Below are 24,365 nucleotides of genomic sequence, written 5' to 3' on the forward strand. Positions count from 1 at the left end.
CGTATCTACAAGTGTCACATGCTGTGAAGTGTATGCTGGTCAGATGTCCAGGACATGTCTGCCTCATTCACTTGGCTTTCAGAACTCTTATTTTATGACTGATCAATGTTTTGGGGGAAATTTGATTGGGACTCGCTTGGAATTCCCCACCCTTACCCGGTGGACAACATGGCTCTACATCACAAAGTACTACCCTCACACCAGCTAATCTTATGTACCCATACCACAAGTTGTTGGATACCATGAGAGGGTGGGTAAAAGCACTTTACAAGTCCCTACAATAAAAACAAGCATTGGCATAGCCAATAGGTCTCGCCTTTGGGACCTTATAAGTGTTTAGCAATGCAACAGTTGCTGTTGCACCAAGGATATTGTGCTGCATAACTAAATACTTATAAGGTCTCAAAAGCAAGACCTATTGGCTATGCCAATGCTTGATTTTTCTCTGTTTCCTTCCTTCCGAGTACTCTTTCTTGGTGTCATCCATTTGGCTTCCATTCTTTGCGCCATGTGGTGGCTGCAGAGTCATCACAGTCAGCCTCTTCCCAATGCTTCTATCGTGTGAGATTCCCGTGTGACATTGAGAAGAGCTTTCCTGTTGAACAGAGGCACTGAATCCCACATCTTACTGTCTTCTCAGTCCCAGTGAAGGCTGCAGTCACAGGAATGACAGGGGAGGGAGGGCATGAAAAGGCTGCCAGATGAATACGGCCAATTCCAGAATCCTCCCTGGTCCGTGGAGCACTACAGTGTGCTTCCCATAAAAATATTGTAAAAATAATAACAGCCCGAGTGGAAATATAAAAATTCAAAGAGCAAGTCCAAGGCAAACTGTTTCTCAAAATAATGGAGTTAAAAAATGGTACTTCTGCCGCGGTGCTCAAATGTTACTGGAAGATTCCTTAGTTCACAGCGCAGTTTAACGTGTAATAAAACGAAATATGCGCCATTATTAATCCTGGGCTCATGAATATTTATATGTAGAATTTTAAAAAGCATTGCGTCTGGTTAGACAGGTGAGGTTATTAATTATAAACGCTGTTGGTGTTATCTGGAACAAACGGTTCTTGATGGAGCTGAGCGCGGCAACATCAGGGAAATGCCAAAATCAATGCCGCCTCATTGGAATTCTATTCAAAGACAGCGAGAAAGATTGCATTTTCCAAGTTGACTTCACATCAAAACTGGAGCTATGCTCTGCGAACACAATGTTGATTTCTCCTGCGCGAGTTTGATGATGATCACCTCTTTGGACACGGTGATAATCACAACAAGCATTAGCCACGCAACAACCAAATGGTGCGCTTGAAAGTGAAAGTGATCACGAGCAAGACTTGCGGCAGCGACCAGGAGTTGAGTGCGCGCGCGCAAAAAGGAAGTAAAAAAAAAACCAAAAACACGCAGGCTGGCGAGTGGTGTGCGCGCACCATGACGAGAGAGTAAAGCCAGATGGCGCCTCTGCTAGTCATTGTGCGTGTAACCGCACGCTCTATGCCTGCCAAAAGCGTGTGGTAGGACTTTTAAAGGCCCACACACTAAATGTCTCGCAGAGAAGCGCATGCGCTGGCTCAGACGAGACCTAGAAACTGGAATAGTGGAGTGAACGTTCACTCAATCACATGGGGAAATAAACTCTGTACCACACATGAAGGCCTTTCAGGTTCAGTCATACGACACAGGCACAATTATCAATACTACCCAATACCAGGGACAGGATCATGTACTCTCTTCCTAGCAGTCCATAACCGAGAAGAGTGTTTAACTGCTCAGAGTCAGTACGATTACGGCTGCAATGAGAAAGTACAATTACAGGATGCCAGTTCCTCATGGGCTATCATCCTCTGTGGAAAGTGCAAGGCATCTATCGTGGTTGTGAGGCAACGTAAAGAGCAAATCCTACCTTAGGCAGAGAAGTAAGATGCCCCTTGATACCATACATTCATCCACTTGGAGTTACAGTACTAGTAATGGTGGCCCACAAGTCATACCGCACGCACTCCCTGCATGGAGGTAGTATAACTCGGTTCAGGTGTCTCCTCTCCATCTTTAGACTATTTGAGGGCAGATTCTGGCATACACAGCTCCAGTGAAATCTGCCCACTGATGACTTGGACCTGTTATAGTGCTAGACTATACAGGGCTTCGATCCAGTTCATCCTCCAAGAGGGAGCACCTTTCCTGACAGGAGTACTCCTGAAGGGAGATTGTCGTTTCATTGCTACCCATTCCAGACCTACAATGGATTAAATGTTGGCTATAAACACTTGAATTACTTTGAGCCACTGGAAATACATTGGAGCATGTCATACCCTTGTGATCCAACTAGTCTTTACCTTTCCAGAAGAACGATGAAATCAGTTGAAATTTTGCTCCAATAGAAATAGTCATGCGTCAACTGCTAGGCCATGCCCCATCTGAATGGGAAAACAAGCAACCCAAGACCAGCTTTCCAATAGGTGGGCCCAATTAGAGAGGAGTAAGCTGGATAACCCTATGGCACCGCATGTAAATGACCCATTTTGGCATACCCAAACCACTCTGGGAAATTCATGTAGAAAGCAAAAAGAAAATGCACTAAAATGGTTCAATTCATCAGATGGAAGGCCCAGTAGAGTCTAGGCCCAACATAGCTTTCTCAAAGCCAGCACTCCTGCAAATTCCTGACTCAACTCTGAAGTTACCTTGTCTTTGGAACCCTCTAGACCTTGCATACACACTTTCAGTAATTGCACTACAGAAGAACACCAATCCAAACTGTGCATGCACAACCGGTCATGCACACACTGTTCTGCCACATTGGATTACCCCATACTTTCTGCCTGCCCAGATAGAATGTTCCGCCTCCTCCTGGACCTTCAATCCGTGACTGAAACACATGTTCATGCTTTAACAGGAAACCGGATCAGTTCTGCCAGCAAATTATCTTCCGATACCCAAAACTCTAGAACCTGGCAGAGGTTTTAGAGAGATTTTCAGGTTCCTAAAATTGGATTTTGGGGAGAGGGGCAACCAAAATAATGAGTTTCAATTTTTCACTATGCTCTGACTATATTGCTCGCCCATGCACCTGGTGCATACATTTGAATTCCTGACCCACAAGAGTATTAGATCCACATGTGCAACAGAGTGACATCGTGTTCCCTTTCAGCCTTACACAACACAGAGGTGCTTTGACTGACATCTTTTTTGGTAGCCCAAGGCAACCAGTTGGTTAAAAGCAAAGTAAAAATGCAATTTAATTTACCACCAAAATTAGGATAGAAGCTACACCAGTGAAAATGGTTGCTAAAATATTTTATTTCATAAATCAAGTAAGTTATCACACAATTCCACAGGGGGATCAAAAATTTGACATATACAATTTTTTAAAATCAAAAAATATAAGTTAGACGACAGCTGTGGTCAGATTGATATGCTAAGAAATATCATGGGAAGGGAAAACTGAAATTCTAAAATCTACCCGGAATGATTTGCACTAGCGTGTCCCTAAGAACATTTTGAATATAAGCAATATTTCAGCACCCATGACAGCAACCCCATACGTTTAATAAATGTGATCTCTTTATATCATGTTTCTCCCCTTTAGATACTGGAAAAGCCATCTGCTTAATAACGACAGTGAGGAACAACTATGTGTAAGTGAAATATACATTTAAGGTGTGAAAATACTGCTGGGGTAGAGAGTGAAAACGGACCCTTCTACATTTTGGATACTATAAACAAGAAAAACCGTCAACAGTCAATAAAATGAGTCACTACATGGAGATGCCCTGATGTCCCCTGCCATCTTACATAGGCCCGTCCAATGTTTCCACTTTCTCCTCTTGAAAACACTGTAAAAATGTTTCAGAAAAATCCAGTGTCAGAAAACCTTTCAGTTCCATCACTGAAAGGGTCCTTCTCTGAAGGTGAAATTGCATCCACTGAAGTGCCATTGGCTCCTTCGAAGGGCTGATCTAGAAGCACAGCCCTTTCATTAACCAATGAAACTTCTGCAATAAATGCATCTTTGACACCAATATCCTCCATTTGCAGAGGTTGCAGTGCCACAGGCTGTTCAATGTTCTGTTGAAGCTCATCTTGAGCCGGGCCAATTGAGAGCATTCCCAAGTCTAGAGGCAGAGGAAGTACACCAAGCTCTGGGGTTTCGCCATGCTCTTGGGTTTCGCCATGCACTGCTGAGCTAATTCTACCTAGAAGTTCTGTTAAGTTTTTATTCCAAGCTAAATGGTGGTCTGAACTACTCTCGTCTTCCTCATTAACTGATTTATTCCGGCTGTCCACATTGCTCTCCAGTGCGTCTGCATCCATTTCTGGGTTGTGCTCTTGAGTAATACCATGATTAGGTGAAACAGCATTCTCAATGGCAAGAAGATTTGAACAATCCTTGTTTTGACAAGTGCCAGAGCCTATGTTCTGGTAATCATCATCAGACATGCTTCCAGCTGCCATGGGTAGGACATCTACAACATGCGTATGGAACTCTGAGCTGCCATCATTAACACTTCCCTCAGGAACTTGTTCCAGATTATCTTCATGAGAGGCAGGCAGAAAGAAATATGCACATTTTTTATTGATGGCGTTTGTGACGGTGAAGGTCAATGTTTGCTCTGGTTCAGCTTCACTTGCAGTGTTTTGTAGACTTTGTTCTGTGGGAATTACTGTGGTCATAAAGATATCAGGAGAGGAGTTCACATGAATAGTAATCTCTCCAACAGATTCTTTGTTCGCATCGGTGGTCTCCGAGAGGACCAGTCCCTCACTCTCTACCTGTCTATGGGAACCTTCCCAGTCACCACTTTCCAGAGAGGTATGGTCAACGGCCAAAATACAGGGTCCTTCGGAAGTACCCAGTGGCAGTTTGATTGTATCCTCGGCCATTACGATGTCTGAGACGGGCTCACAGAGTGGAAGTTCTGGATCCTGGTCCTCTTCATTCATACTGTGGTTACTGGTCACAGGAAGGGTGCTGCTTGTGCTACCTTCACCATCAGAACTTCTACCGCTACCAGGGACATCTTCCAAATCCCTGTAGAGAGAAAAGCATAGGTCAGTGTCGCAACATTCGGTACAGAAAGTGGGGCTCCATGGATAATGGGTTGTGTCAAACAAACCTGCTACAGCAACGCCTCAACTTGAAATGGAGTATGCATGTCACAAGCACTATTTCACTCCTCTATTCAAGAAAGATACATTAATTGGATCCTATGAGGAATTGCTGTGTATGACGATGTATCTGAGAATTATACTTGGACTGTCAAAAAATGAAGCGTTGGCCTAAGATTAGAAAGCATTACTCCTGTCTCTAGTCTACCTTAAACATTCTTGGCACAAAGAGAAAAAGGAGAGCTGGAACAGAAACTCTTGTACTACTTTTACAAATGGAACCGTGGAAATCATCGCTTCTGAAGCTTTGTTGGAGGAAAATTTACTTAATAAGCCAAACAAAGTTCAAGGACAAAAACAACCAGATATGAAAAGAAAAGTACAATTTAAATAGCTATACTCCCACTCGGGCCTCTATTATATTCAACCAGTGCTTAATTTGGGCCAGTGGTTTTCTGTGGTGGGCACCTGTGCTAGTTTTTTGGAACCAAGACTCATTTTTCCTCAGACTGACAGGCAGCAGGAAACAAAAAGAAGGTGGCAGCAGAAGGAGGAATAAAAAAAAAGGAACACAATACGTACCAGAGAGAAAAAGCATGAATTGCAAATACCCTGCAAGAGTGAGCTGAAAGTATGGGAAATGTAGGGTGGTGAAAAAAAGAAAAAGAAAAAAAGCTAGGTGGTGGAATTAAGACTGCACACAATGAGGATTCTGAAACTCCGCCAGCAGACTCCGAAGAATACACTTGGGCCTCTGAATTTGTTTTCGCAAATGAAACATTAAGCAAAGCATCACACATTGATCGTAATATATGAAACCTTTAGGGCAAGACATTGTGTAGGGTTACGACTGAAAAGGACCTTTCCCATCTCTATCCTAATAAAAAGAGGGCAAGTCAATAACACGAGCTGATCACACTGACCTGTCAGGACTAGGGCTTTTCTGCTGGTCCGTTGCACAAAGCCCACTGAGGTCCTCCCTATGAGGACTTTTCTGCTCTTCTGTGGTCTCACTCGGGAGGGCACATGTTGGATCCAGCACAACAACTGCAGTGGAAGGCCCATCTGTATAGAAATTAAAAAGGAAATAAAGCACCAAGCAGCACAAATCGGCATGTAGACATTACATGATGAGCAGAGGCACAAGCAGACATACTAATCGGTGGAGCAGTACATCCGCCAGGTCAAGCCAAAAAACATAATTTGCAACATCATCAAATGTTCTTAGGCTCCTATTCTGAGAGGAGAAAGGGAAGATGCTGGAGCCTGAAGGACCGAATATATATATATATATATACATATATACACACCCCCATTTTTAATATTAATAAGTGCAGTGTGCTTTAGAAGCAATTGATTTTGTGGTCGAAGGAAGTACGCAAATATATTGAGATCCGTGCAAGGTAAATACAAGGTAAATGCTTTGCAGACTGGTCTGATGCCTCATTGGATGGGTTCTTGGAAAAGCTCTGCAGCGGACCTTACTCCAAAATAAAGTAGTTTGTATCGAAATAGGCCTTGATACGTGGTAAATGTTATGCATCAAGACTTCGCATGCAGCTCCACTTAAGGATATCCTTTGTGGATGTCCAAATTGTAGAAATCTCAAGCTCCACTGAGAAGTGTTATCACATTTCTTAGATGAGAACACAAATGTTGCTTCCATTGGATTTTCATGTTAGGTAGCCTTTTGTCAACACATAAGCATATCTTGCCTTCCCTGTCAGTGTGGGTACCACCATCAATGGTGACACCCACGAACGTTGGCCCATGCCATTTTTTGATGGTCTACTGTTATACTTTTGAAGGTGAAACAGTATTCATCTATGATGCTATGGTACCGGTTTCATATGTTCATTTATATACAGCTGTGAAATACCATTTTTTCAGTACTGTGAAAGTTTTTGGAATCCTTGAACTACAAATTGGTAAAAGTGGTCTACCAGATCGAGAACAGCAATCTGTTTCAATTGCTCGGCTGTGAGCAGACGGAGAAGAAAATTATCTAGAATGGGTCCATATGCCTCAATTTCAGTTTTGACAGTGCAAGCGTCGTATGCATGTGTGGTCATGACCATACCAAGGCATGCAAGTGGTTCTTTGGCCAGTCAGGCATTAACTTTGAATTATATTTGCATCACAGATAAAAATTAACTTGAAGCCCAAATTACATCAAACCAATGTCAAAAATGCTCAGCTGATGATAGGATGGTAACTCATCAGGGGGTTGAGATGCAAATACTTCTTGCACAGTGTTGTCAGAGTCCATAAACAGATATTCATCTCTCCTTTGGGAGCAAAATACTATTGAGCTACCACTTCAACCTCTGGAGTTTGACCACCTGAATTTTGTTGTGGTGTCAGGTTGTACGAGATCTGAACAAAGTGTTGCTTTTTTTCCCTCACAATCCTAGCATGGGGCCTCTGATTAAGGAATTTCTTTGCTACACTTCCAGCATTCTTGTCCCATTATGGGGCAGATCACTCATCCTGTCCATCCAATTCTACTCCTTCCCACTTAACCTTAACCAGCCCCCTTATCTTCTTACCTAACCAATCCCCACCTCCTTTACCACCATCTTCCCACTCCACCCACACTTACCCCCTCTACAGCACCCTCTCTATCCTTTCTACCTCATTACATTCTTTTCTCTCCTGGAACCCTTTTACACCTTTGTTGCCCTCTTCAACGTCTAAGCCCCTCTCCCAAAGTCCTCCTCTATCTGTTCCAGTGCATTTTCTTCTTACTTGCCACTCGCCAAGACCCAATTCCTTTTCTGTTGTCTTCTTTCCCTCTCTTCCTTCACACAGCTTTACTTTCTTCTTTTACTTAACTACTCCTCAGCCCAACTGTATCCCCTTTTGCTCCCAGTTTCCTCCCTCCTGACCCTCTTCCTGCTCTCCCCGTTTATCTTTCCTCTGCCCCCATCTTTGCTCTGTCCATCTCCTTCACTCCTCCATTGTTTCCCTAACTGTCCCGTCGTCTCCCCTTCCTACACACACACACACACACCCATCCATCTCTCCCCATCTGTTCCCATTCTTTTCACCCCTTTACTCACGGTCTGCTCTCCATTCTCTCATCCATTTCACACTTGAACAAACGTTCCCTCCCCCAACCTGCTTCCTTACCTTGTCCCACCCCTCTACTCCCCCATTCTTCCATTTCCATTCTTCTTGCGCAGACCCTTTCCGGTCTTTCCTGCCCCTGCCTTCCAAAACACACCCCCTCTGCTACTATTCTTTCCATCACCCCTTTGCTCATTACCTGCCTGCTCTCCCTTCCGTCCATTTTCTTGTACTTCCAAACATACCCTACCTCTCCCACCTGCTTTCTCTCGCCTCCTCACACACCTCCACCCTACTCACCAGCTTTCCCTTCTGCCAATTCTCTGCCCTCTTATACACATTACCTTTCTCTCCATCTGCTCCCAAACCCTCCCTCACCTAGCCACTCCCGCTTATAGGTCTACTGACCAAAGCTGACCTCTCTCGTTCTGCTCCCTCTCCATTCCCATCACCTTCATTTACATTTCCCTTGCCTGCTGTATTTTTTGTCCCTTTCTTTGCTATCCTGCACAAACACTAGATCTCGCCAAATCATCTCACACTGCTTTCCTCCTCACTCCATTTTCCTCTGCCTGCTTTCTGCCCCTTCCCCGGCCTTCCTGCATACAGCTTACCTCTCTGTTATCAGTCAGTGCACACACACCACAGGAAAGACACTCACAGAATCGCATCTTTGGTCGCTTTCAATTTTTTTTCTTTTTAAATTTGTTATTGTCAAAAAGTAGTACAGTCATACAATCAAACAAGAAAAAATAAAATATAAAAGCAGAGTTTTATAAGTGTTGCAAAAGCCTCCTCGCCCCAGTGCTGCGGGATGTAATCTCTCAAATAGGGGTCACGGGACGAGTTCCAGATTCATGGAATATGGGCAATAGAAAGATAAAGCTCCGGAGGAACGGGCCTCGTACTGCCCAATCTCTTTAATTAATGCAGATGCAAAGGTGTTTGCTAAGATACTGGCAACCCGGTTAGCTCCAAAAATGGCCAGCTTGGTTTTTCCCCAGCAGCATGGGTTTATTCATGGGAGGGATACTACTGCCCATGTTAACACGGCAATAGCAGCTTTTGACGTGGCAGGGAAGCTAAAATCTGAACTAGGCATGGTCTTATTGGATGCAGAAAAGGCATTCGACCGGGTGGCATGGGACTATCTCTGGGCAACACTTGGGGTTAAGGTAAATTTTCGGAAACTGGTAGAGGCTGTGTATCATAATCCGAAGGCTAAGTTACTGTACTCGAACGTTCAAACTATCCCTTTTTCTATCCAGTGCGGTACGAGGCAGAGCTGCCCCCTCTCCCCTCTTATTTGCTCTTTATATGGAGCCATTCGTTCGGGCATTGCTGGCTAACAATTTGATTTGCCTGTTGAATATTGAACAGGATCCCACAAGCTCACTGCATATGCCGATGATCTAGCCATTTTTACGGAAAAACCAAAAGGAGGCTATAGAAAATATTGATAGAGAGGCAAAGCGGTTCGGACGTTTTTCCGGATACAAGCTGAATAGCAATAAAACTCAAGATTTGCTTAATTTTCAGCCGGAAGTCCCGATTGAAGGGGCATGTCCGAGGGCTACATATCTTGGAGTACAAATCTTGCCCAAAATTGAGCTTATACATTCCCTAAACTATGTCTCTTTATTAACTACAGTTAACAAACAATTGAAGGGGTGGCACAAGCTTCCACTTAGCATTTTAGGCAGATGCAACGTGATAAAAATGAAGCTACTTCTCAAGTTTCTTTATCTCTTTAGGTCTATCCCGCTACGGATCCTGAATGGGTTTTTTAAGACGCTTGGAGTTTTGAGCAGCTTCATGTGGGGCTATAAGAAGGCAAGACGCGCTATTGGATTGATGAAGCTTCCATATAATCAAGGTGGCTTACATTTTCCTGATTTTAAGCTATTTTTAGTCTGCCTTTGTTGGTAGTTTACGCAGACTTTTGAACCCTGAGCCAATGGATTTTTAGCATTGGTTGGTTCTTGGGGGAGAGAGTCAGATGTTTTTGTATCGAATTAATGACCCCCAACTATTTTAAACGTGTATAATTTAAGACTATTAGAGATTGTGTACCTATAGGTCAGGGCATTAAAAATTAGATCTTCTCTATCTTCCGTACATAGTAGACCTCCTCTGTGGGGCAACCCAATACTGCCTGGAATTTTTCAAGATGGCATGGGCTATCAGTGGGCCAGGTATGGGGTGCACTCTCTGGGACAATTATACGATTGTAATGGTTTTAAGACATTCGAGAATCTCCAGGCGACATTTGATATACCTCAACGTCGGTTTTTTAAATATCTACAGGTTAGGGACTATTTTGTTAGAAGCTTAGAAATCCGGTGGGTTGCCGGGTCAGATATGTGGGAGTGTATGTATACTCGGAATCATCAGGCCACCATCAGTAAAGCGTATCGAATTTTTGGTCAAAACAGGGCAGAGGGATGTGAGAAATTAGTGGTCAAGTGGAGTGAGATTCTGGGGGAAAATATTATATTTGAGAACATGAGAATAGCTTTCGACACTATTGTCCGGTCCGTACATTCTGTGAATCTACGATTGCAGCAATTTCGGACACTCTGCCTGCTATTCTAAACACTGGAGAGAATTGCCAGATGGTCTCAAGGTCGGGCTGTATGGGGAGGGACTCATGGAGAGACTCGTCAGAACTACCCTAAATGTGGGCTACACGCGGCTGGCATTGTTCATATGTTTGTTATCTGTCCTGCCCTAAAGCTGTTTTGGGACAAGATATTAGCAGCAATTAAATATAGATTGGGTAAGGACCTCACACTTTCAATAACTGAAAGGATGCTAGGGTGTAAGGATGACGGAGCGAAAAAGGTCTATGTTGACAATCATGCTGATTGCTGCCTGGTTGGCGATAGCTAGAGCCTGGATCTCTCCCAAACCCCCTACGGAGATGGAATGGTGGCTAATCCTTAAAGAAACTGGGGAAAGGGAAAGAGCGCTGGCCAAAGTAAGGGGAATTCAAACATTGCAAAAGTATAGTTCCATATGGGGCTGTTTAGAAGGTTTAAAAATATTTGCTTAAAGCCTGTTGATCGCTATATTGTTATATGGATTTGAAATGGCTCAGGAGAGATCCCACCGTTTTTGGCTTTTGGTTTTCTTGCACATTGCTTGTTCGGTTGCTTTTTACTATGCTTTGTGCGCTTTCACTTTGTTGAGAGGCCAGAAGTAGACCCTGGGCATTGAGGTGGCTTCCAAGTAACTCCTTCCGAGGCGGGCTTAAACACAGCAGCAGCAACCTGCAGGCACTCTGAAGCACTGGCTAGCTCGTGGATGCAATTGGTAGTTTAATGGAATTATTTTAGAGGACATTGTGCAATTTTTGGGTCCCCGGCCACCCGTGCATGCCCTTATGGCAGAGGAAACTTGAACATGATGTAGAGCACCAAATGGAGAACATTTTCATGGACTAGGAGTCAAGCGCAACAGGAGAAGCAGTGGCATAATGTTTGCAGTCTTGCTTGTTGAGCAACAGAGCCAGTCATGGAAACATTTTCCTATCTCTGGGAAGTTAGCAGGGTGTTAACTGTTGTTACAGGCAGCCGATTGATAGTTTGGAATATCCTTATTAATACCCTCATACGATCCTATTGTCTTTCACCCGGAAAACAGATATTAAGTGTTACCTAAAAAAGAATTCTGAAACACAGTAATTCCAGACTAGTCTAGGCAGAAATCTGAAGAGCTTTATGCCTCTGCCTTCTATGATCTAAATCAGTTCAGGAAGGCATCAATCCTGTTTGGTTTAAAGTGGACTAGGCAGTATGGCTCAAACAAGCTATTTCAGCCATTAGCACTGGTTGCTTTTTTCCAATGAGTCTGCATTCAGGCCAGTCTGACAGGCTGCTAGACAGCAAATCAGATTATCTGTGACTATCAACACCTTTGTGGATCACAATCACAGTTGTGGAAGGGACAAGACTGTGAACCACCACCAGCATACATTGGTCTGTGTTCCTAAGCTGTAACAGAACCACTATTTTCTATGTCCACAGAGACTGTTTCATATCCCAGAAATGGTGGATACCACAAAAACACCTGCATCCTTGTTCTAGGGACTGAGAAAGGTGGTGTCTACCCATCTCTGATGAACAGGGCAAATTGACACCCACACATCCCAAACACAGCCTTTCCTTTCACTAACACTACAAATGAAACCGACAAGGTGATGAATGGAATGCTTGAATCAATCTCGGACAGTGCCAATCGTTATGGCAGCATCACAATCCATTTTTCATCCACCATACCACTATAGAGAAAAAAAAACGCAATTCCAGACCACTTTGGGGCTGAAGTTTGAGTCCTGTGGCAAAGTGAACAAGGGGCCCACATCCCGACACACCTGTTGCACTTGGGGTGTGAGCAGCAACAAACAAGCGATGGATGGAATGCTTGAATTGATCTCAGCCACTGGGGTTCAATCAAGGCCGTATTCCGGTGGATACTGTTCCCATGAGCAGAGGGAGTGCTTACTTGGATGATGCAGGTCTCCGTCTACAAGCATACAGTGGTTGGAATGCTACCTAGAGCGACTGCTAGTGGTTTAGGCTACTTGCAAGCATTCCTCTTATCACCTTGTGTGTGCTTGATTTAATGCTCTAATTGGCCGTGGATGTCCAGGCATGGAATCTCTGCTCGCTGGGCCATGGGATCCCAGCTACAGCTCACTGATGAGGCCTATGCTTTTGTTCCCTTCTGGAGGGTGCCTTACGCGACAGTTTCAGGTGGACTGTCTCAGGAAGAGCAAGGTCAGGACAAATGCGGATAGGCTGGGTCTCTGTCTACAAGGGTACAGGGGGTGAAAATAAATGGGTTGGAATGCTACCCAGTGTGATTGCCAATGGTTTAGACTGTTTAGAAGCATTCCACTAATCACCCATTGTGTGTTTGATGCTACAAATGGAGCCAACAAATGTATATCCAGCATTCTAGGTAACCCACAATGCATTTCCAGATTCCTGTATTTTCTTATCCTTCAAAGATTCCCTAAGTCAACAATCTAATCGATCCCCAATGCAGACCACCTTTTCCAAGCAGGGCACATTCTGGTTGTGCAAAAAGCAGTGCTCGCTGTGCTACCAGAACTGACTAGCAACGACAGTCTGGACTATAGCCATGATCAGACACGACCTCCTGAGCATTATGTACTCAACTTTCGTTACGCCAGTGCCTCAGCAGGACTGCGAATGTTCAAGGCAGTGGACAGGAGTGAGAACTGAATCTACGAGCCACCTTTCCATTTTGATCAGAAAACAGGTTATTCAAATGTACCGACAATCGGCACTGGAATTAGCAGTTCGAGTCGGTGGCAGGATAACTGTCTCAAATAACCACCTGAACGATTTCTATGCATATAGTATTAACATTAAACAGTAACATCTTGTCGGGCGACAAAACAGGGCCGAGTCGATCTATTTCTTAAAAAACATTCAATTTTTCAGAAAACTTACATTTGCAAACCGTTTCCTTGTTCACAAACGTTTTTATCAAAACTGCACTGCTATGCAGGACAGACTACTGATAAATATTTTTCAACTTTTAATTGTTGAAAAATTCACAGTATATTAACCCTTTTATAAACAAATGGATAATGAGGAACACATTACCAATTTCATGCTTTAGGGTTAAATAGTCAGCGTGCTAAATTCAGAACATTTTGAATTGGAGCATGCAACCACACCAAAAAACACAAAACAGTGTCCTGAAATCTCAATTTACACATCTGCTAAATAAACAAGATGGCAAAATAAATCCATTTACACGTAAAGCAACCCCTTGCTGGGTCTTAGATTTAACCTGCAGTTACTTCAAAAGTCTACATAATAAAAACGTATTTTTGTTTTTAAATAAATTTGGTGAGGAGAAAACAAATCAAACAGGAAGATCTGTTCAAAAATAAAATACATCCTGAAATACCCCAACACTAAATAACTCATCTATTTGGTAAAACATTTTGCCTCAAATAGCACAAACAAAAAACAAAATATATGTAGAGATTTTAATCCTCACAAGCATTGTTCAGTACTTCACTAAATTAACTACTGTTTATTCTTCTGTTAACACAAAGGCGATTTTTGATCTAGTCCTGCTGAACGCATTTAAGAACCCCAAATGAGACGAAAATTTTGAGTACAATGGAGTGTTGAAGTAAGGCGTGTCTAGGCATAAAAAAAGACGAGGAAACCCCAAGACCATTCTAGCCCTTTTTTACCGCTGTATAGTTGCTGACAACTACCTCAATGTAATCTCCACCACTTACCTGCTTGCGCAATTACAGGCACCTTTTCATTTTTTTTTTTCTTCTTTTTAGTTGCCGCTCTTCTGCCTTTTGTTGGAAGAGCAGCATCCTGGAATTTCTAAAAGGGGTGGACTGTGACCCGGATATCAACCTGGCTTCTGCATCCTGCCTCCGCTTGTGTCGTACTTATTTACACAGAGATGCCCCGCTCTACTTTTTTTTAAAAATTCTTTACAGAAATACCACCAAGCCCCCAATTTCCCATTTTTAAAAAACTTTATTCCCTGCCTACACATCGTGTGGTGTGCTAACCTGCGTTCCAATTCAGGCCAGGAAAAGTTAGTTGGCCAATGATAGAGGCACTTTAACCGCTTACCCTTCAAGACAATTAAAAGACAATCTTCCTAAAGTCAGATGTTGAAGTGCATAAAAAGTATGGGAACTATGAGATATATGAAGGGAGTTGGGTCAGCAAATTTGGGGGTGAGGCAACAAGTATGGGAACGTTTAGTGCAAAATTAAAAAAAGATTTGGAATGTTGTTCCCCATAGAGCCCGCCCACTTCAACCACTGCCTCAAAGTGGATGATGGGTACAAAACGCAGCATACCCTACGGAGGATCTCAGATATCGCACCCACACAGTGATTTATAGTAAAGAAAGGGAGTAAAACTGATAAAATGTGGAGATTAAACACCTGCGCAAGGATTATTCTTACATTTGCAGGACCTCTGATTCTTGGTCATGGTCCATCTGGTGAAGGCGGAAGGGTTGGTAAAAATTAAAGTACTCCAATTGTTTACTTATGATTTCCTATCCTATACTACCACCTACACCCAAAAGGCACCTACACCCAAACATACACACATGCCATAGTGAGGAAACTGGTACTGCCACCATGTTTCATACCACGTTCTTCTTGAGCATCCACCTGGTCTTCTGCAAGTGTCTCATTCAATGGATGCTGAGCCACAGCGACAGGCGAGATCGGCTGTACAGTAGCCACCAAAGTAAAACCGCTCTACAAGGAAACAGAAACATGTCCGAGATCAATAGTTAGAAAAAAAATCTGAAAAAAAGACATGGGGGGGGGGGGTGGGGGCATTGAGAATTTGCTGGAGTAGGCCGACGTCTGTAAATCAGCAGAATTCCTGTACCACCAAACTCAGAGTTATGTTAGCTCTGTTAGAAATGGGGGCGTTCCGCTGGGTTTCGATGGTGGAGACTCAGCAGGCCAAGTCATCTGAAATCTGCCACAGGATGGATAGTTGGATATAGATATATATATATTTTTATCTGTATCATTTGCAAGACGTTACCAGGCAGGAAAAATAATCAATGCACGCAGCGCAAGGAGAAAAATCCTTGTGCCTCCCGGTCACTGCTTTGCAGAATTAACCCCCAAACTTTGAAATTTCGTTTCTGCAAAACATAAAATGGCAACATGTAGGCATTCAACAGTAACAATACTACTTTCAAAATGATCTATTCTAACAAAGGAGGGGCCAGCTACATATGGAAAGCAGCCCTCTACCAGGACGGCAGAGAAAGACTATCTTCTGCAGGGGCGTAGCTTGGTTAGTAAAGATTGGGAGGGGCAGCTTCTAATTTCTCAACAATCACACTGGCAAATAATGTCAAAATACAATATATGACAAGCAGGTGCACGAGAGCGGCTTAAGTGGCAGCTGAAAGTCAGAGGAATGTGGATTGATAGTTGTACTAAATGAGAGAAAGCACATTTTGTGAAATAACCAACATTTTGGAAGCCTTTCTATAGGAGAGAGTGCATTTGTGTTTGTGAGTAAAGATTCAAGTGAAATCCGACAGACACCGCATTGTACCTGTCCGAAAGCACCTATACCCAACTTTTTATCACAAAATACATTAGGAGGGGTGTAACATCCCAAAATACCCCCTCCCCCCCCCCCCCCCCCCAAGCTATGCCCTCAATCTTCTGCCACCCACCAAGCTCTAAATGAGCTTGCTAAGTGAGAGCACAACTAGGAGTAAAGACCAATTATTAGAGCAACCATGCAAGTAATTCTGAACCTCAAACTCCCGATTCAGAAAAGCGTGAACATACTCATCGTTTACTCGTACCCAGGGCCACTGGAATTATGCAGCAAAGGAGGGCCAAATTATGTGTCCGGGTTGAGTGATTTTTGCGGCAACAAAAGCCAAATTATGTGGCAGAAATTGTGATCGTATTTCATCTTTGTCATTTTTTTTACACTCAATAACACTGTCTGGGCAGCGAGGACACCTCCATAGTGCCAGTTTAACATTCAAGTCAACCTTTTAAAGGGTCTTCCACTGGGCGGCAACACTGGTCCCTGTGTTTTTAGGTCTCGCTGAGCCCCAGCGCTTGCGCTGGCTCGAAGAGACATTTTGTATGTGGGCTCCAAAAAGTGCTACCAGGCCAGCCTAGAGGTACAGTGCATGTGCGCGCGCGCCGCGCTTACTTTCACTTTTGCGACCGCACGGCCGCTTTGATCGCGATCACGGCCAACGCTTGTTAGGTTGAGCCTACAGCAGCGCATGCGCTGTTGCTCGACTTTTAGCAAGGGGCTTTTCAAAGTCCTACCCACAAGCGTTCCGGGCCTAAAGCTTGCGTGCATGTGCACGCGTGAACGCGTGCAGCCGCCATCTGCCATTGTTCTCTCTTTAAGCCTTACTCGGCTTGCACTACCCCTCATTCCCTCCTCCTTTCTCCCCCCCGCCCTTCTCGTCATACGTATGCACTCCCCCCCCACTTGTTTATTTATTTTTTTGCCGCGAGGCCATTTCCTGCGCGCGCATGCACTCCCGACCCCCCACCCCTCCGACTTGTTAAAGACAGATATCGGACTGATCAGTGATACTAGTCTCTCACCGGAAACAGTACGTGCTCGCCTAAATGCCACTGCCGCCTTCATTTCCTGTGACCTGGAAACAGAATGTTCAGTAATAGAGAGTAACATAACTGGGAGCAGGCCCTCTCTAATCACCTCAGCCCATTAGCAGGATGTGGGTCTCTCTGCGACCTACAGTCTGACTGAGCCACATTACAAGCCTCGCGTCATGTGGTTCCCATTACCCGCTGGTCACAGATAGGCTTATACAAAGTATGCGCCAACCGATGAAAGCGGCTGGTGCGTCAATCAATGCATTGGATATGACCAGTGCATTAAGATCATTATTATAATTCCAATATATTCTCTCTCTAAAAATAGTCGCTCAAAACCCGCTGGAAAAAAACTTCTTTTTTCAGTGGCCAAAAGGACGGTAGAGCTAGCTCTCCGTGCTTTCCGAAGCCGTCTAAAACCAAGACATGAAGTTCAAGTGGACTGTACCACAATATCCAGGAAAGCCAAGGATGCTTCTTTTTCAAGTGAAGATAGCTTTAACTCTGTAGCAAGGGCTGCTACTTCCGTTCTTCCCAAAAATCATGATGGACAATTGTAGTTTAATGCACATCCTGTGGTTTACCATGTTTTTCCAGAGTTACAAAGCAACTCTCCTGTTTGTTGAAGTGCATTGTACTCCATTCATTTCATCGCAAACTACCCCTTTTCCCATGAGTTGGATCCGTCCTATAGCTTCTCTCCAGGACAGGACAGGACAGGACAGCCCCGCCCCTCCCTGGGTCGGGTCATGAGAGGATCTTCCTCGTGGCAGCGGAAAGGCATAGTGAATCTCCTTTGTGGCACTCATCGTTGCATGCATTATTTTGGCCTTTCTGTACCCCTATTGGCCTTTGATTCCCTGTAAATCGTTGGTATCCATGTTTAGGATTTGCTGGTCTCCGGTATCCGTTCAGAATCTGTGTGCGGATACGTTCAGAGTTTGAGCAGTTAATTAAAGCATTCATCCCTTCCACCTCCTCTAATATCGGTGCGTGTCCGTTCTTTGTTTCCTGCTCATGTTTGCCTTGTGTTTCATTGTGTGCCCAACCCCAGCTATTTTTACAATATTCCATAGCAGCGCATATTTTAAAAAAGCGGTATGCTTAAATTATGTCTAAAAACACATTTGCCAATAATTGGAGTTTGTGTTGCAGGGTGCTGTATCTTGATTACAGAATCTCGCTTGCAGTTTTATTAAGCGCAAACTCGCCCAAAGTAATTGGAGTGCTGTACTTGAGCACATGTTGCATTAAACAAGGTCCCATTCTCTCTTTTTTGTTTTTAAAGCACAGGGATTTTAAGTGCTTTGACCAGAATTACGGCCTATTGAGCCGATGCCGAGACTTTTTTTTTGTTGTTGTTGTTGGCACGTTAAGAGCATGCCACGATTCAAACCCGGTTCCCTTGTTCCACAGTCGGCAGTTCAGGATGTGATGCTACATTCTCACTTCCAAACAATTGGCATTTTTTGCATCCAAACGCGTACACCCAACGGGAATGTAGTAAGGATTGCCATAGTGATGAAAAAACTAATGTAACAAACGTCCTCAATCTGCTTCCAAAGCAATTTCACTCCGTGTTTTACATTTATTAGCAATACGGAAATCTTTGCTAAAGTTCCGTTGGGTGAACAGAAAGCACATCCGATGGGAGTTCACTACAGACTGCCATAGTTCAAATTAACTTTAATGTAAAAAGCTTCCCAAAAATACATTGATTCCACTTTTTGTTCACCTAACGCAAGTATACTGGAGTTGCTGTGTAATTTTGTCTTGCGCTTCAATAGGACTCCGTCATGTTAAAAGGAAAACAATTTGTGAAACTCTCATTGTGTGCACATATGTAACTTTTTAAAAAGCGTATACCCAATGGCAACCTTCATTATTATTTTTTTTTAACTAAATTTGGAATTACTTTTGTTAAATAAGTCAAAGGCGTTTATAGCTTTCCTTAGTTCGTTTTGTTCAGCAATACGGTAAAACGTGTTGCATGTAGGCGGTTAAATTAGTGCTTACCTGTAAACCCAACATTTGTGGACAGTTTCTGGAAGTCTTTGATGGTGTCAGCAGAGGGTTTTCCATTCCAAAGGGGTTATATTGGTCTATGAGATTTTCATTATGGTTGGCACCATTGGCCCCTTCCCCCATCAGCCCAGAAAAAGCAATAAAAGAACTACAGATGGTGTTTATCAGTTTGACATTGTGGAAAACAGGGTCGGGATTTCGTACACACTCTTTTTAGCACCCCACATCCGAGGCGCAGTTGATTTCTGCATGAGTCTTTTCCATGAGCTGCCCACTAGGTGTGGGCATCGGGCTGGCAAAGGTCGAGGTACAGTTCAGAGTCAAAGGCCATAAGACGCAATCCAATTAATTTACGACAGGTGAATTTTGATACTACAAAAGAAGTTAGAGATAACAGATTTTTAGGCTTAGTTAAAAGAAATTGACCACAAAACTCTTTCCTAACTTTGCCTTTCAGCACCTCCTTAAAGCTCACATGGAAAGTTTAAATAGAGATTTCTTACTTAATGCATGTGCCAAGTATGTTTTATTCTTCAAACCCATAAGATATTTTTATGTGTTTCTCCAGGTGTTCAAACCACAGCCCCAGGTACCGGAACTTGTTTGATCGTGGGACCCGATAACCATTTATGTAACAACTGGCACCTTTAGATTTCCCATGTCCAGATACAACTATATTAGTTTTCACCACAAGTATTTGCGGATGACTTTATACTTTTTGATATTGATTAAAAAATATGATAAACCCACCTGCGTGCAGTCCATCTGCATTGTATGATCGGCATACTGAAGGGCTGCAACGAGGACCAGCCCAATCTTGGATGGAAAGCTCATGGTTCAGCCTAATGCTGGTCATAGATCAAAGGAAACAAGCATTGGCATAGCCAATAGGTCTCGCCTTTGGGACCTTATAAGTGCTTAGCCATGCAACAGTTAATGTTGTTGCACCAAGGATATTGTGCTGAATAACTAAACACTTATAAGGTCCCAAAGGCGAGACCTATTGGCTATGCCAATGCTTGTTTAGAAAGCTTTGAACCCTCTGAGCTAGAAACATTTTTGTGGGGCTCAAATCTGCAAATTATACAGCAGAGGACTCATTATGTGGCAAATGCAGATTATCTAGAACCATGCAAAAACACTGCGACCGCACAATCAGAATTCCAGTGGCCCTGCTCACACCATTGTCCCAGCTCATGTTACAAGCATCGATGTGGTTACTACTTTTGAATATTTCACTAGCAAATACTTGAAGGGATTTTTGGCAATTCAACTGAATAGCCATTCCTCTCATCCTCCAACCTGGCTACAAAGTCTTTTTACAGTGTTGGGGCATTAGAGTACATCCTTGCAATAGCAGCACCCTCTGCTGTGGTCTAGTATTGGGCATCAGCATATTAAGTCCAGCCAAAAAACAGCCTTTCTTGCAGATCAAGACAAGTCATTCTGCCAGTCTACTAATATTCCCATTGCTTCTCAACTTCAGGAAAATACAGCGGCCCAGAGGAAAAGCCCTATTCCAAGGCTAATTTATGTTGAACACTCAAACACTTGCAATTGTATTCAAAGCTAGCGCGGATTGTGTTGCAGTCATTTGACATGTGAGCTAGGGAGGCGAGAAGGCCATGAAAGGAATCTTTCATCAACTTGGTGGTGGAGTCGCAAGAAAAGCTGAAATTCGCAAAATAGCAGAAGTACATTACAATTTGGGGAGTTTGTCAAAAAAGCTTATGGACAGAGGAAGAATTAAGAAAGAACTTGATGGATGTCCATCAACAAGCACTCCCAGAGCCTCTACCAAGGAGTACCCAAATAGCCTTATCACCTCTCACTCTAATTGAATTGCAAGTTTTCTTTGGTACCCTAAATTCCTTATTTGTGTTTCCACATCACTGCCAATGAGCCCCTTTGAGACATAGCATATACCTGACATTTTAAAAATATGCCCTACTGTCACGTGGGTGATACTTTACCTTCTGAGGTTCAGAGACCGGTCTCAAGAGAACACCACTCCTAATCTTCACCAACACCTCATTCATGGTATCCAGAGAGTGGTCGGTGTCATCTGTACCAAAAATCAGGACAATACAAGCCATTAGTGGAGAATCACACATAATGGGTACAAAGCATTTCACATCAGGGCATGCAGCAATTAAAATCATGCATGTGAACAGGAGCAAGTATGCAGATCACACAAACTGCAAGATCAAAATGTGCTGTGAAACACTGAAACTGTGAAATTATGCACTGAAATACACTTCTACCTTCCAATAGTTTCCTAATCAAATAGATGTCAGTGGCACAAAGGTCTGCTGCATGGTCATGGTTTTGAGACTTGGCCTGCCCAGCAGGGTCACCCCAAACATTTTGCATTCACCCCACCTGTTTTCTGAACCAGTGTTTGTTGCCCTTTAGGACTCTGCAATTTACCACTGCTAACCAGTGATTGTGCTCTCTCGTTTAAACATGGTAAAATTGGCCTACATCCAATTGGCACATTTAATTTACTTCCAAGTCCCCAGGAAAGTGGTACTACATGTACCCAGGGTCTTTAAATTAAATGCTACTAGTAGGCCTGCAGCACTTATTGTGCAACCACTTAAGTAGCCCTTTAAAACATGCTTCGAGACATCTATACTTGGCTTACCAGCCTCATGCATGAAAACAAATACCCGACACACACACACACTTACTCACACACTTTCAGTAAGCAGTCTTCATCTACTAGAGTGTTTTCTTCTGTCCACAACAGCATACAGCAGGTGGCCCTTTTGCTTGGTGAGTGGTAGCATTTTGCCTTGTCACAATTGCACATCTGCCTGATAAAGAGGGCATTACAGTGCCACATCTAGTGTGCCTGTGCGGTTATGTCATTCCATGAAATTGTATTTTCCCCCCAATTTTTTGTGAGTGCATATTCAAGGTTCGGGGGGGGGGGGGGGGTGAGCACACTTTCACAGGTCAAACCTTTTGGCTTTAGCAAAGCTTGTTTTTATAGAATCCCCTCTCCTTTAAAGTTATCACGAGCACAACAGTATCAATTTCAAAAGAGCACCGACAAACCCAATAGGTCTTGCCTACTGAGTGCTACTGGCTTTACCAATCAGGTGGGGTGGGTAACGGGATGGTTAAAAAAAGTGCTATGAAGGGCCAGCAGTGGCCGCTTCATAGCTTTTTGTTTTCTTTTATTAATCAGTAGGAGCGGGACAAGACACAGACGGGAAGGGGTAGAAGAATCACGATGGTGGTGGACGGGAGGAGAGAAGAAACAGGGTGCAGGATTGTTAAAAAACACCATGCTGCAGCCAGCATTGACCGTTTAAAAAAAAAAAAAAAAAAAAACTACTACCTGAACTAGAGGACCAGCAGAGGGACACTAAACTGAAATGAATGTGTGTTTGGTCCATGCACCAACGAAAGAAAAGGAAGTGATAGAGTTAAGAATAGTGAGAACAATACAAACGAAGGGTAAGCAATGGGCGGGTTCCAAGCCCATTACAGAACACAAGAGTCTCAGAAACGAGTTTGCATGTGCTAACGCATGCTTACACTGGCGAGACCAAAAAATGGTCTTGGTTTACAGGTGTATGAATTGCGCAGGTACACAGTTAACCTTCTTAATTGGCACCACTTCTATCTATCTCTAGGAGTGAATGTTACAGTATTTTTTGCTTCTTGACTTGGTAGGGAGTGCTAGGTAGGTTTCTTCCACACCCAATAAAATTACCATCTGCTCGGCACCTCCTGACCCACCCCACCCTGACTCCCCAACGCCAACCTAGGCAATCCTCAGCTCAAAGCACCATGTCCCTTTACAAGGCCTCCCTTCTGCCACCATGTGACGTGTGTCCATCTCTGAAGTACCGTTCTTCTGCTCTGCTCCAGGTACATCTGTCGACCCTTGGGGAAATGGAGAACCTCGTTTCGCAGTCGCGTTCCTTAGAAGAGAAAACATGGACCTGCAAAAGAAAAAGGGTGAGGTAAAGTGAGGAAATGAAGACCACGTGACAGGACCTCCAATGAAGCTCAGCACCAGTCAGTTCTGGCGCCATCGCTGCAGCCTGCTCTCAAACTGCCAGTCTCCTCACAAGGCACAGCAGGGTAGCGTGGGCACTACAGGCTCAGAGAAGCAGCAGCAGATGGCACACGGAGGGGGTGGAGATAAAAGGGAAAAAAGTACAGAGTATAAGATGAGATCGGGAGACAGTTGAAGGTGCACCATCCAAAATCATCAAAATGGGAGAACACACCGGCAGCAGCAGAGGGGAAAATACCCCTGGGCTGGGGATGGGGCCTGCCACGGTAAGAACAATACAGAAATGATCAGGTTTGTGCGGAATTGGGTACTTTTTTCTGCTAACCCATGTCATTTGTACAAAATCACGCACTTTATTCAAAATACATTTCGCGGGTATCTCGAGTAACTTCTCTGCTGTAAAACACCTTACACAAAACAACCGTCACGGGTAAAAATGTGACATTCTGCAATTTTTGAAGACTGTTGCAACAAAAAAAAAATGCTCACATTCCTAGAAACGGAGCATTACAGGTGACTTGTAGAAATCTCTGCAACACTGGAAAACAGGTCTTCACTAATTATCGATGTGCCAAGAAAATCATTTTTTCGGAAGCCATCTCGAGTTTTATCCACTATCTAAACTCGAGTTTGGATTTTTTTTTTACTGCTTCCCAAATATGTTCAGCTCTTTAAAGTACACTGACAAATGAGATACAGCCCAAATTAGAAAGCAGCGTCTGTTCATGCAGTTTTTCTATTCCTCTAAGGACGAGCAGAGAAAGGCGCCTGTTACATTGGCATCTAGAACGGTAAACATCAATAACAAACTGATGCATGATAAGTATTTGATTGATGGAGAGGAGAACATTTCTGAGATTTTTCCTACCACATCAGACCTCACAAATCACAGCTCGACGTTGCATCACCTCAAATTATAAACAACCTACCAATCTTTCGTTGTTGGGGTTCAGATCTGCAGACCACCACTGA

The 24,365-nt window shown here is 43.6% G+C and overlaps 1 protein-coding gene across 1 annotated transcript in view; it reads right to left on the bottom strand.

Moving 5' to 3' along the window:
- Positions 1–3,277: 3,277 nt before the first annotated feature.
- LOC146785150 (uncharacterized) overlaps positions 3,278–24,365 on the bottom strand; it is a 161,657-nt gene continuing 140,569 nt past the window's right edge. Inside the window, exons 7-11 of the mRNA XM_085633906.1 lie at positions 23,222–23,316; positions 21,331–21,422; positions 15,355–15,466; positions 6,030–6,171; positions 3,278–5,029 (exon numbers count right to left, since the gene is read on the bottom strand). Of these exons, the coding sequence (XP_085490032.1) occupies positions 3,847–5,029; positions 6,030–6,171; positions 15,355–15,466; positions 21,331–21,422; positions 23,222–23,316 (1,624 nt within the window). The 3' untranslated portion in view covers positions 3,278–3,846. The remainder of the gene's footprint in view (positions 5,030–6,029; positions 6,172–15,354; positions 15,467–21,330; positions 21,423–23,221; positions 23,317–24,365) is intronic.

Source organism: Triturus cristatus, chromosome 11 (genome assembly GCF_964204655.1).
Source record: "Triturus cristatus chromosome 11, aTriCri1.1, whole genome shotgun sequence".
Lineage (NCBI taxonomy): Eukaryota > Metazoa > Chordata > Amphibia > Caudata > Salamandridae > Triturus > Triturus cristatus.